Below are 13,466 nucleotides of genomic sequence, written 5' to 3' on the forward strand. Positions count from 1 at the left end.
GTGCAGGCCCTTCCTCCCGCGGCACAGTGCTGGTGCAGGCCCCCTTCCTCCCGACACAGTGCTGGTGCAGGCCCTTCCTCCCGGCAGAGTGCTGGTGCAGGCCCCCTTCCTCCCGGCACAGTGCTGGTGCAGGCCCTTCCCCCCAGCACAGTGCTGGTGCAGGCTGCCGCTTCCTTATAGCTCTACTGGCTTTCTTCCCTGGAGACTGTTATTTTGGGAGAGTGCTGAGCTCAGCACTGTTGCAAGGTGCAGTTGGATGAGCCCTTCTGTCCTCAGCTGGCCCCTCAAAGCTGGCCTCAGGCTGGGTCGGCCCTACCCCACGTGCAGCAGCCCCTCCTACACAAGATGGCTGCATCTGAGCACATCCACCACCAGACAGCCCGGGGCTGTCAAACAGGTGGCAGAGGAACTGTGGGCAGAAAAGCAGAGCTGTCCAAGGAGCCCAGCCCAGCCAGACCCCTGCCCCTAGAAAAACAATGAAGGTCAGGTTCCTGCAAGCTCCCCAGAACCTCCCCCAGCCCGAAGCCTGGCGTCGCCAGCTTCCAGGGTTTGCATAAAAGCCTAAGGAGCAGGCTGGCCCTTGGCCAACCAACCACGCACGGCAAGTGGTGAGGGCAGGATGAGGAGCTGTGCCGCGAGGCTCCTTGAGCACCTCTGCTTTGCAGCCTGCCCTGGGCCCTGGCAGCTGGGGCTCAAGTGACAGCAGAGCCTTGTTCTGACAGAGGCGGGGCCTCAGCCAGGATTGCAAATTGAGTCCAGCCTGGAGTAGGCCTCGGTCCTCCTAACGCACTTGTGTCCGGGTGGCGATTAGCTGCCCGCTCCTCTCCCGCTGCTCACTAGGGGTCTCTGTTCCTCCAGGTGGGCCCCTGGGGCAGGGGGGGGCGGGCGCGACAGCGGGGGAGAAGGGCTCCGCCTGCAGAGGGCTGGCAGCACTAAAGGCTCCTTCTGTTCCAGGTGCCCGTGGGCTGGACAATGAGGCTGGCCCCGGCAGCTCTGTTTGTGGGCCTGGCGATGGTGGTCACCGGATTCCAGGGGAAGGAGGAGCTGTGTGCGCCCAAGGCTGTGAATGCCACGGACACTGACTTCTGCAAGTAAGGCTGGTGGGAGCCCAGAGCAGCTGGGCAGGGGTCTCAGGAAGGTGTTTCCAGAACAAGCAGCACGTCCTCCTAAGGCAGCCTTTGCAGACAGGCGGAGACTGAGGCCCCTTGAAGTGGGAGGGCCCTGAGGAAGAGGACCTTGAGCTGGGCCCCTGCTTCCAGCAGCAGCTTCCCGGGACCAGGGCGGTATGTGGATGTGATCGGCTCCTCCTGGGGCCCTGAGGGGCTGGCCTCGCCCACCTTGCTGGGACCCTGAGACCCATCCTGCCCTATAGTCCCAAAGGCTCCCTCCCCCTACAAAGTGGCATTTTAAGGAAGAGTGGCAGCTGGAGAGCTGGTTGTTTGCTTTTCAGTAACAGGGGTGTTGGGACAGGCTGGCCTTCCAGGGGTGTGGCCGCTGGTTGCTGTCCAGGGAGCAGGCTGGGCTTCGAGGCTGGGTTTTTCCTCCAAGGGCACAGCTTCTCTCCGCTACGGCTGCATGGAATTTCAGCCCCCTCCTCACCGACCTCCTCACAGACCGCTGGTTGGAAAAGCCAGTCTTCCTTGTCAGGGGTCATCCTGAGGGCTGCCCGGGCCACGTGGCCGCCACCCTGTGGACAGTGTGTCTTCCCACTGAACCAACAGAAAAGAGGGAGGAAGGCGGCTCCTTACTCTGTCTTCTTGTGTAATTTGAATTCTCACAGACATTGCTTTTAGAAAGAGAAGTACATCCTTCCCTTAAAGCAGCAGTTCTCAACCTGTGGGTCACGACCCCTTTGAAAAGGGTTGAACGACCCTTTCACAGGGGTCGCCTAAGACCATCGGAAAACACATATATAATTACATATTGTTTTTGTGATTAATCACTATGCTTTAATTATGTTCAATTTGTAACAATGAAAATACATCCTGCATATCAGATATTTACATTACGATTCATAACAGTAGCAAAATTACAGTTATGAAGTAGCAACAAAAATAATTTTATGGTTGGGGGTCACCACAACATGAGGAACTGTATTAAAGGGTCGCGGCATTAAGAAAGGCACAGCTTCTCTCCGCTACGGCTGCGTGGAATTTCAGCCCCCTCCTCACAGACCACTGGTTGGAAGAGGGTCGCGGCATTAGGAAGGTTGAGAACCACTGCCTTAAAGAGTTAGGTAGTTGAAGCCCCCCCGCCAAAAAAAAATCCCAACAAATTCTGCTCCTGTGGGTACATTTTAAAACTCTAGCAGACAGTTCTGGGTGAAGGTTCATGTGGAGCAGGAGGGAACGTTCTGCCCACCCTGTGGGCGCCGCCCTCCTGGTGCTCTGCTGAGCGGAACCTTCTGGGCAGGCTTCTTCCTCTGGGAGGCAGAGGTCAAGGCCCCACCAGCTGGCAGGTCCTCTGGGCCAGGCAAGGCAGGGCCAGGCTGCAGTACCAGCCCGTGTCCCCACCCCCATGTCGCCCACACTGTGGGATGCACAAGAAGTGCTTGTGTGTGTGTGTGTGTGTGTGTGTATGTGTGTATGTGTATGTGTGTATGTATATGTGTGTATTGTATGTGTGTATGTGTGTGTATGTGTGTATATGTGTATGTGTGTATGTGTGTATGTATGTGTGTGTATATGTGTATGTGTGTGTGTGTGTGTGTGTGTGTGTGTGCGCACGAACTCCCTGGAGTTGGCTGCCCTGCACTCCAGCTGCCCGAGGCTGTTCCCTGTTCCATCCGGACAGAAGCTGGTGGCCCCTGTTACATGCCAGGAGTTCTGCTGGGGCCTTAGACGCCTTGACTCATTTGATTGTTATCATGAATCTTCCAAGTACAGTGGGACCTTGACTTACGAGTTTAATTCGTTCCGAGACCGAGCTCATTAACTCAAATTACTCTATCAACTCAACAAAACATCGTCCGAGAGACAGCTGCTATCTCAAAAAACTCGTTAGTCGGGACACTCGTAAGTCAAGGCCCCACTGTATTATCATCCTCATTTCACAGGTGAGGAATCTCCAGAGATTAAATCACCCGCCCATGGTGCCGACACAGCCGACAGGTGTCAGGACGGGGATAAAACCCCTCGCCTGACTCTGCACTCATGCTCTTTCCCCACCAGCTTTGGGCTGCTGACCCCACCCAGGGCCCGGAGCGTCTCCAGTAAAGGGGGGAAAGCTGTCTTAGCCCATTGGGGCTGTTATAACAAACTGCCAGAGACTAGGGGGCTTATAAACAACAGAAATTTATTTCTCGGCGTCTGGAGGCTGGGAAGTCCAAGATCAAGCTGTAGCAAAGTTGATGTCTGGTGAGGACCCGCTTCCTGGTTCATAGACACCTGTCTTCTTGCTGTGTCCTCACACGGCAGAAGGAAAGAGAGATCTCTATGGGATCTCCTTTGTAAGGGCACTAATCCCATTCACGAGGGCTCCACCCCCATGACCTAAGGCACCTCTAAAGGCACCACCTGCCAATATCATCACACGAGGGGCTAGGATGTCAACATATGAATTTGGGGTGGGGGGATACAAACACTCGGACCATAGCAGGAGCCATTCTTATGACTCCCCAGAACACACCAGCAGACCCCAGTTTGAGAAACACAGACTTCCAACACTAAAGCTGTGTGCTAGGCAATGGCTTCGGCTGTAAACCATTGTTGCAAAACGGAGACTTTGTCTTTGTTCGTGCTGAAGGTTTTTGTTTGTAAAAGATCAACACAGAATGTGAGCACATCTGGACACATGGGACCCTGGAGCGGGATCAGTAGGTCCTGTGCTGGGGCCCCTCCCCAAGAAACCTGCTCAGTTCAGGCTTCCAACCTATGAGAGACACCCCCCCTCCCGGCCCCGCCGCGCAACCCACAGCCACTCCTCTTGTGGGTATTCAGTCTAATAGGAAATTCTTGAAGTTAGAACTCAATACCTAGAGGTATTGATCTGTGAAGGAGGAATTTCATGTACAGGGACAAGCAGTGGGAAACATTTAGAGAAAAGCTCTTCTAGAATAATAGCTCACCTACTCCCAAGATAGGCCAGACCAGACTGACAGAAACACCGAGTCAAAACCCTGGCTCCATCTCAGAACCAAAAGAACCATAGCTGCCCAACCCGCGCCTTTTGGGTGATTCCACGCAATACTCCTCTCTCTCTCTCTCAAAGCCCTCTCTTTTGTGCTGAAAAACTCCACCCTTCAGAGTGTGTCCTAATCTCAAGAAAGGGGCTATCTTTTATTTATTTATTTATTTATTTATTCATTTATTCATTTATTTTAGAGAGAGGAAGGGAGAGAGAGAAACATTGACTTGTTGTTCCACCCATCTATGCATTCATTTGTTGATTTGTGTATGTGTCCTGACTAGAGATGGAACCCACAACCTTGGAGACAGATGTCATGCCCCACTCCACCCACCCCCAGATCTTCACCCACAGCTGGGTATCCACCTCCATTTGTCAATTCCTCCTCAGGGGCCTTGGTTCTGGGCTCCCACTTTCAGGAAGGGTCTGTTGCAGACAGACCCATTGCTCTTTTTTTAAGTGTGGCACCCCACACTGTCATGTTGAGAACCATGCAGTGGGGGGGGGGGTGCCCATAGAGACCCTTCATGCCTCTGTGAACGCAGCCTCATCTCCACTCTTGCTTTCGGGCAGCTGGAATTTTGAGCTGTTTCCACAGGCACAGCTGGGAAGCTGTTTTTCTCTAATCCAATTCTTACAACGACGAAGGGCAGTGATGGTGAACCTTTTGAGCTCGGCGTGTCAGCATTTTGAAAAACCCTAACTTAACTCTGGTGCCGTGTCACATATAGAAATTTTTTGATATTTGCAACCATAGTAAAACAAAGATTTATATTTTTGATATTTATTTTATATATTTAAATGCCATTTAACAAAGAAAAATCAACCAAAAAAAATGAGTTCGCGTGTCACCTCTGACACGCGTGTCATAGGTTCGCCATCACTGCCAAAGGGTCAAACAGAAGCCTGGGGAAGCTGAGTGACTCCCTGGGGAAGCAGTGTGGCACGGGAAAGTGCAGACAAGTCCGCTGCATTTGCTCTCTATTGCTGCACAACCAATGACCCGGAACTGAACCCAGGCAGCTGCACACACTGGCTGTCTCACCTCTACTCCAGTTGTGGCTCGGCTGGGCATCTCTGGCTCAAGGTCTCTCAGGAGGTTGCAGTGAAGCTGTCAGCTAGGGCCGCAGTCTCATCTGAAGGGTGGGCTGGTGGGAGACTCTGCTTCTGAGCTCGCCCATGTGGCTGTGACAGTCTTGGCCACCTGGCCAGGTGGCCTCTCCATGGGCTGTTTACACACAGCAGCTGGCTTCCCCAGAGCAAGGATTTGAGAGGGGGAGCGTGAAAAAGGGGACCTCCAGGCAGAAGCCATCATCTCCTTATAATTTTGGAAGTGACATCCCATCACTTCTGTCGTATTCTCTACTAGAGGCAAGTCGCTGCATCCGGCCCCCAATCAAGGGGAGGGGGTAACACAAGGAGACGGGCTCACTGGGGGCATCTTGGACACTGTCTGCTACACCCATGTCCCTTCTTCCCCCTCAGTCCACTAATTATGAGACTCTGGGCTGGTTCCGTAGCTTCAGTTTATTCAACTGGGAGATGAGAACAATGACAGTAGCTCCTTCAAGATATTGCTGTGTGGAATGGAATAATATTAGGTAATGTACCTGTTCTATTGGGGTGGTCCAACAATGACACTTCCTTTCCCCAGCCCCCACCCATCTCTCTTGCAATGCCAGATAATGGCCAAGTTGGGACCAGAGTCTCTGCTCCTCTCCCCCGAATTTCTTGGATGCACCCTAGTCTCCTCAGGAGATCAGGCGATGCCCCACATCTCGGGGTGGAGATTGGAACGTGTCCCTTGTAAGGAACACCATGAGTGGAACGGGCACTCACTGCAGGACGATAGCCCCTTCCAGGTTTTTGAACTTGAGTGCAAGAGTGTTTTCACTAGATTTCATTTCTGATTCAGTTCATCTCAGGTTTGTCCAGATGTTCTTTTAGGCTGGTTTGATCACCTGAATTGTTAGTTACCAGCGTTGGGCCATTCAGAAATCAAGTCTGCCTCTGTCCTGATCCAAGCCTTTGGTAAAGCTGCTCCTCAGGACCCTGGGCTTGCCCTGCTGTGGAGCGACAGGAGGGCTTCACACCTGCTGGCAGTGCCCATGGGCGTGATGGGGCTGGGCCACTGACCCTGGCCCCCTGGCACATACATACCCTGCCAGGGCACCCCCAGAGGCTCTAGGCCCACTAACCAAATGTCAACCTGCTGATTTTGCGTCACTATTTTAGCACTTGCAGCAACTCTCCGCGGGTAAAAACAAGAGACCTGTTTGTTCCCGGGGGAAGGCCCCTCTGGTCCTCAGTTTCCCTCCTCCCTGACCCTTGGCCTTTCCCAGTTCAGTGCCATGTGATGAATCTATCTCAGCCTCAGTTCTCACGAGTGGCAGGGGCAGGAGGTGTGGTAGAAACAAGCCAAATGATCCTTGAAAGGCTGCTGTGAGGATAAATGAAAACCTGTCTCTGAAAGTTCTTCAAAAGCTGTTAAAACCACACCATCCAAAGCTCTCAGCCTCAGTTCTCACGAGCGGCAGGGGCAGGAGGTGTGGTAGAAACAAACCAAATGATCCTTGAAAGGCTGCTGTGAGGATAAATGCAAACCTGTCCTCTGAAAGTTCTTCAAAAGCTGTTAAAACCACACCATCCAAAGCCATGGCTGTAAACTTGTGAAGAGTTACAAGTTTGCTCAGCAAGCCGGCGGTGCAGCTAAGTGGTGAACGTCCTGCCTCAGTCCGCCTGAGTCCCGGCATTGGGGTGCTGGCCTGAGGGAAAATCTTGCATCTGGCGAGTGTTGCAGGCTCCAGCTGCTTTTGCCTAAGTTAGGGCCTCAGAAGCCCCTGGAAGGGTGGGGTCAGGAGGGCGAATGTGGGGCTCCTCACCAGGACGTTGTCCTTGCCTTTCTCCCAGGTCCAAACTTCAGGAGCTCCCCCTCCAGCTCTACTACCCAAATCACATTTTCACCTGGGCCTCTTCAGGTGTCACGCCCGGCAGGAAACCATGGGCAGTGCCGGGTGACCCACGGCGGCTGAGGAGCTGCTCAGCCATGCTGGGCTATTTGGAAAGGCTGAGGACAGCACCTTCTCTCTCAATGCATCATCTTAACCAAGTGAACTGTTGACCTGAGAATTAATGTACCTGTTGAAAGGGCTCCTGGTGGCTACCTGGGCTCAAATCTACAAACAGAGCCTCGCAGCTGTTGCTAAACAGGAGCCTCTAGGGAGCTGCAAGCCACACTTCAGGGAGAAGCCTCCACTGAACTGCCCGCGTGCACTGTGTTCCTGCCATCTGAGCCAGCCTTATATAGGAGTCCCCTGACTCGTCTTTCAACCAATAAGACTGAGATTTCCCTGTCCAATTAGAGCTGCACAGCTATATCCTCATTAGCATCTTCCCCAACCAATCAGAGCAGCTCCATTCTGACCAATCAGGACAATGCTTTTTGGACCAATCAAATTGTGAGGATTTGGAATCCTCTTTTGCTTGAGAACAAATTAATCAGGGGCTACGAATGGGGACTTCTGTCCACGTAAGTCAGCTCCCCTGTAGCTCAGAGCACACTTTCTCTTTCCACTGAAGACCCCAGGCTGGAGTGGAAGATAGCTGAGTGGAGCAGAGCTGTGTAGCTGGGAAGGGCCCTGCCACCTCACACCCACGGGTGCCTCACAGCCATGCTGTTTCATAATTGAGATGTAACACTGTTGAGCTGTTCCACAGCCATGCTGTGTCACAGTTGAGCTGTTTACATTGAATAAAGTCTCCTCCTTCACCACAATCCATATTGGGGATTCCTGCTAGTGTTGAATTGGCACCAATGACCATCAGTTGACAAACCCTAGGGAGACCCTGAGTCTTTGTGATAAAAAGTGACAGAAGGACGAGGAGGAAGCAGTAAGTAAAAACAAGGCACAAAGGTTTTTGTAAATAATCGATTTGAAAGCCTGGCTTACATCCCTGAGTTTTAAACACAAGTGAGCCCTTAGGGCTCCCCCTGGTGGCATTGTGGGATCAGCCCTCCCGCTGAGCCCAGTTCTCAGAGCACTCATGCTGTTCAGACCCTTCTCAGGGAGAAGGTAGATAAATAAGTACATAGCACAGTCTTAGTGATGAGGGATTTTACGCCCTGAGAGATATTTGCGTTTCGAACGTGCAATGAATAGTAGGTCAAGGTATGGGCAATATCTAACCCAAAGAAGTGGATTATTTAAGTGGTGGGATTCCAAACACTGAGAGGATCTTAATTGTAAGGGAAGAAAACAGATTGTGCCGTGAAGAAGGCGGTGTTAATTTGCTAAATATTTCCTTATGTAATAAAAACATTTCGAAAAAAGCAATGTTTAAATACGATTCTTATAATCGTACTTTAAAGACACTGATCACATCTGGCCCCTGATTAGTTTGCCTAGGATATATGTTCTTTTTGAGAAGAAAACACTGATGATAGCTAACACTTTCTGACTGCTCTGCATTGATCCCTTACTTTACTCCTCGAGCCAACCTGTACATAGATTCTATTAGTGTCCCCATTTTACAGGTGAATAAACTGAGGCACCGAGAGGTCAGGTGCCTCTTAGGCCACACAGCCACACAGATAGTGGCAGGTCTAGGATTCAATCCCACTTGACTATACAATTCCCAACAGTGTTAGACTGAAGCCTTATAAACCCCAGGCTCCCTAGAGCCCTGGCGTGGCCCAACCACTTCTCTCTCTCTCTCTCTCTCTCTCTCTCTCTCTCTCTCTCTCTCTGTAGGGGCCTAGAAGTGTTCTACCCAGAGGTGGGGGACGTCAGCTGCATGGTTGTTCCTAGCTGCAACAGCTACAGACAGAAGATCACCCTCTGGCCCCCGCCGACGATCAAGTTCCCGAAGGCCTCAGAGGTGAGTGAGCGGGCCTGGCCTGGAGGATGAGCCTGCTCATCTGAGTGACTAGAAGCTGTGTGCAGAGCCATCTGGGTTGGGTCTGGTGGTAACAGATGGCTGTTGCCATAAGCATGTGCCTCCTAAGAACAGCCCCCCAGCCTTGGAGAAGGTTGGGTGGGTGGGAGGCTTGCAGATTGGGAGAGCTTTGTCGGGGCTCAGGGGCCATCTGCCCGGGCCTTTCCCTGCTTCTGCAGCCCCCGAGCCCCCAGCCTGGCCCCTCAGTCGTGGGGACCAGCTGCCGCATGCTTTGGAGTCTGCAGAGAAATGGAGGAGAAAGACAGGTGTGGGGATTCTTTCTCAAGGTGCAAGGGGCCTGGGCTTTCAGAACGACCTTCTGGATGGGGAGGAGCTGGTGTGTAAAGGCAGCATGTCTGGTGTAGGCTGAACAGCGGGGTCAGTGTGCCTTGACTTGGTTATCACAACAGGAAACACGCTCAGAAGTTCACCCCAAGTTGCCTAAAATAGAAGATTGGAGCACTTTAGGAATGGGAAGTAACTATGCCTCTTACTGGGAAATGATTAGCACCATATTGAACTGGAAGATTCCCCTGGTTTGGGGAAGGGCCATGGGACTGGGAAGTGGGATGTGGTTGCTGCTCCCGGTGTCCAGGCCATGTCCTGGGGGAGCTGCTCCGGGTTCTGGGCGCCATTTGCTTCTTCCTTGACTCCTGGGCCAGGCCGAGCCCCCAAAGCATCCGGGGTGAAAGGTGACCTTCACTATGTGCTTTGTTTTAGTGGGAGGTGTCCACCCAGGGACAAGGACTGATGTGTCCAGGGCTCAGGCCATGAATGGGTGGAGACAGAGGGCCATGATCAGGACGGGACCGCAGGGGCACCGAGGCCAGCCTTTGGGCCTCCTGGGCATGTGGCAGGGAGCGGCCACAGCGGGCTCTTCACCTGTCAGCGCGGCCTGGCCCTCTGTCAGCCAGGCAGAGCGAGAGTCAGTTCAGGGTGGGGTCAGGTAGGGGTAGAGGGATAGATTTTTCTCTCTCTCTTGAACTGTTTTTCACTATCGGGGGCCAAATAGACTGAGACATGTCTCACGGTTTCCCAGGCTGGGAACACGAAGTGTTGATAGGCTATCGTGTTTGCAAATGTGACAAGAACCCTTTCCTCTGGGAGACGGAGCAAGCAAGTAACAAGGAGACCTTCCAGGTCGCCTCCCCTCCACCCTCCCAGTCCTCTGTACACGCAGGCACACGCAGGCACAGGTGTCATCATGCCATGGGCAGGCGGGAGAAGCCGGGGAAATGGTCACTGTGATTCTAACTCCAGGGGATGAAGAAGTAGGGCGGGAGCAGAAGAGTGTAATGTCGCCTGTGGGAAACGGACTCTCACCTCACCGCTAATTCACTCCCCCTCGCGTTTGTCACGGAAGGAGTGAGGAGGTTGGACCAGATGATTTTACAGCCCATTAAGCTGTCCCAACAGGGATTCTCAGTTGGTTACTCATGCTATTGCTGCGGATGTCCACTAGATGGCAGTGGAGACTTTTTCTGAGTACCTGGTGTCCTTGGGAGGGACAAGTTGGAAGCAAGTTTGGAAAGTCTGCGTTTGATGGGATTCAGTTGATGCTGATGGTCCTGGGGGACAGGCACCTGACGCAGAGCGGTTATCACCCCTCCAGATGCTGGGGTCTCCCACCCTGTCTCATCCCGGAGGTGGGGGAGGAAGAACAGCTGGGCATTTAGGAAGGACACGGAGCTGTGGTTAAGAAAGCCAAGGAGGGCAGAGATCGCACAAAGGGAGGTTGGTTGAAGTGGCGGGAAGAAAGAAATAAAAAGTAGTTTTGTGCTACTATAGAACTACACACTGTGGAAATTTGACCTTCGAGAAGGCAGATTCAGTTAGACCTACCCAAAGCCACCATTCACCAGGTGGTACCCACTGTATGCTGAGTACCATTCATGTGTCATTTCGTCTAATGCTCTCAAGTCTGCAAGGTACGTTTTTCTTTAATTGAGATTTTTAGTGGCAAGTGACAAGAAACAACTGAAACTAGCTTGAGCCCCCCTCCCCCGCCCCCCCAAAAAAGAAGAAAGAAAGAAAAAAAAAGAAAGGAAGGAAGGAAGGCATTACTGGTTCACAACCTGAAGACTCCAGGGATGATTACAGGCATTGCTGTATCCAGGTGCTCAAACAGCATCACTAGGGCTCTATCTATCTGTCTCTTTTCTCTATTTTTTGTCTGTGCTGGTTTTGTGTGTAAATAGACTCTCCTTGTGATGACAAAGACCACCCTCAGCAGCTTCCGATTTGTGTCTTACTAGCTCACCAATCCTAGTGGGAGTAGCTTGACCCTTTCCAACCATGAAAAGTCCCAAGATTTGTCCCACTTGCATCGCATGCCCAGCCCTGAACCAAACAGTGAGCTGGGCACCCACTCAACCTACGAGGGCTGAAAGCAGAAGGGGTGCTCCCCCAGAGGAGAAGCAAGGTGCTGCTTACCAGAAGGGGCAAGGTGTTGGGTTGGAAAAGTAAGAAAAGTTCCTACAGGAGGAAGTACCTCCCCCAGAGAGAAGCAAGGTGCTGCTTACCAGAAGGGGCAAGGTGTTGGGTTGGAAAAGTAAGAAAAGTTCCTACAGGAGGAAGTACCCAGGCCCCGTGCAGAGCTGGAAAGTGGCAGAGCCAGGGTGTAAACCAGGCCTGCCCATCCCCAGAGGCGTGGCCCCTGGACCACTGGCAGGGGCTCTCAGGGAGACACTGGGGTGCTGGCACATCGGGGGGTGGGCCTTGCTGAGGGGACGCATTCCTGGGACAGAAAGGGCAGTGGTTCTGAGGAAGGTGGTGGAGACAGGCCAGGAAAGTTGGAGGGGAAATAGACCTAGTGACCGAGAAGAGGATAAAGGAATGTCCCCTGGGCCCAGGGCCTGATGGAGAAGGACTGTGTGGGGACCGTGCCTTCCGTAAAAGGTGATGAAAGCAATGCCACCAAAGCAGTGAATGTCAGTGGACTGTACAGGGAGCACCCCCCCCCACACACACACACACACAAACCCGAGGCCCTGGAGAGAAGCTTGCAGTGGGCACAGGACAGAGCCTCTGTGCCCAGCAGAGGGCTGAGCCTCCATGCCGGGTTCTTGTTCCAGCACCTAGAAGGGCTCAGCAATCTGGAGAAGGCTGTGTGTAACTTAATAAAGAGTCCAGAGACGAAACATAATTTTGAAAGGCATTTGGGGGTCAGAGGAGCTTTAGCTAAAGAAACTAAGCTCTCCTCGTCTCAGGACCCCATGCTTTTTATTAACACAAATTGTCCTGAGGTGAGGCAGAGATATACACATCAAAGGGTCAGGTTTCATTTACAGAGTCCATTGTCAGATTGGAAGAATTAGCCTATGGCTGTTCAGGTGTTTGGCCAGTAGGAGGCAATAATATGTAGATTAAGATGCTCTTAGCGGTCTGGCAGCAAGCAATCATCCCTATTCAGGTTTGGGGAAATGCTTTCAGCCATTCCCAATAGGTGACAACATATGTGACTCAGCCCTGTTGAGTTCCCAAGTTCCATCAACCTTTCGATGAAACGCTTGCAATTATGACATGCTGGAACTGGCTTCCGGCACCTCCACACCTTTGCTTAGGCACTGCCCATATTTGGACTCTGCACTCTGGGACACCCTGCCCCCACCAAAATGTTTCCTCCTCCAAGAAGCCTTTCCTGACTGCCGCCCTCTCTCTGGGATCCACCCCCATTGCTAGCTGATCTCTTCTTTTTCTGAGCCTTTTTAATGTCCTCTACACTCCAAACGCAGAGTTCACTTCCTTCTGTTTTGTATTGCGGTTGTATATCCGTAGCTTCCATCAATTTATAACAAGACTGTGTTGTATTTCTTTGAAGCACCCACAGCCCCTAACAGCATCACAGACCCCATGTTGGCTGACCGGGTGACCAAGTGGCTGAATGAATGAATGAATGAATGGCAGGTGGAGTGTGAGCTATGAGACATGTGAGCCCAGTGGGTGTCCTGGGTCATCTGAAGGAAAGCTGCTGAGCCTGGGGGACCCCAGACCAGCATTCGTCTCTCCCACACGCAGGTGGGTGTAGCTGAGGGGTGGGAAGTGGGAAGCAGGGAGAACTAGGAAGTCAGGTGGGTTCCTGAGAAGGCGAAGTAATGCAGGGAAATATGGCCGGTCCCTGTGCCAGCAGCCGCTGAGGGCTGAGAAAGGTGTTGAAGTAAAAGGAGGCTTGCTCCCTTGGCACTTTGACAAACAGCAAGAGGCAAACATCTTAAAACGCATCCCTTCTCGAGCCCATGAAAACGGAAAGCTTCTAGACTGAGGCTTATTCTTCACCTTGAATTGAAGCAGCTGGAATCCTTTTGAAGTAAAAAAAATTGCCTTTAAGTGGGGAATGTGCATTGCAATCAGGGAAAGAAACAAAGACCACAGGGGCTCTGTCCTGCTGTCCCTCGGCTTTCCAGTGA

The 13,466-nt window shown here is 52.3% G+C and overlaps 1 protein-coding gene across 1 annotated transcript in view; it reads left to right on the plus strand.

Moving 5' to 3' along the window:
- The first annotated feature begins 761 nt into the window (after window positions 1-761).
- The window catches only part of PEBP4 (phosphatidylethanolamine-binding protein 4), a 205,256-nt gene continuing 192,551 nt past the window's right edge, over window positions 762-13,466 (plus strand). The window contains exons 1-3 of the mRNA XM_014538300.1: window positions 762-858; window positions 955-1,091; window positions 8,877-9,003. Coding sequence (XP_014393786.1) covers window positions 973-1,091; window positions 8,877-9,003 — 246 coding nt within the window. The 5' untranslated portion in view covers window positions 762-858; window positions 955-972. The remainder of the gene's footprint in view (window positions 859-954; window positions 1,092-8,876; window positions 9,004-13,466) is intronic.

The sequence above is a fragment of the Myotis brandtii genome, unplaced genomic scaffold, assembly GCF_000412655.1.
Source record: "Myotis brandtii unplaced genomic scaffold, ASM41265v1 scaffold19, whole genome shotgun sequence".
NCBI lineage: Eukaryota > Metazoa > Chordata > Mammalia > Chiroptera > Vespertilionidae > Myotis > Myotis brandtii.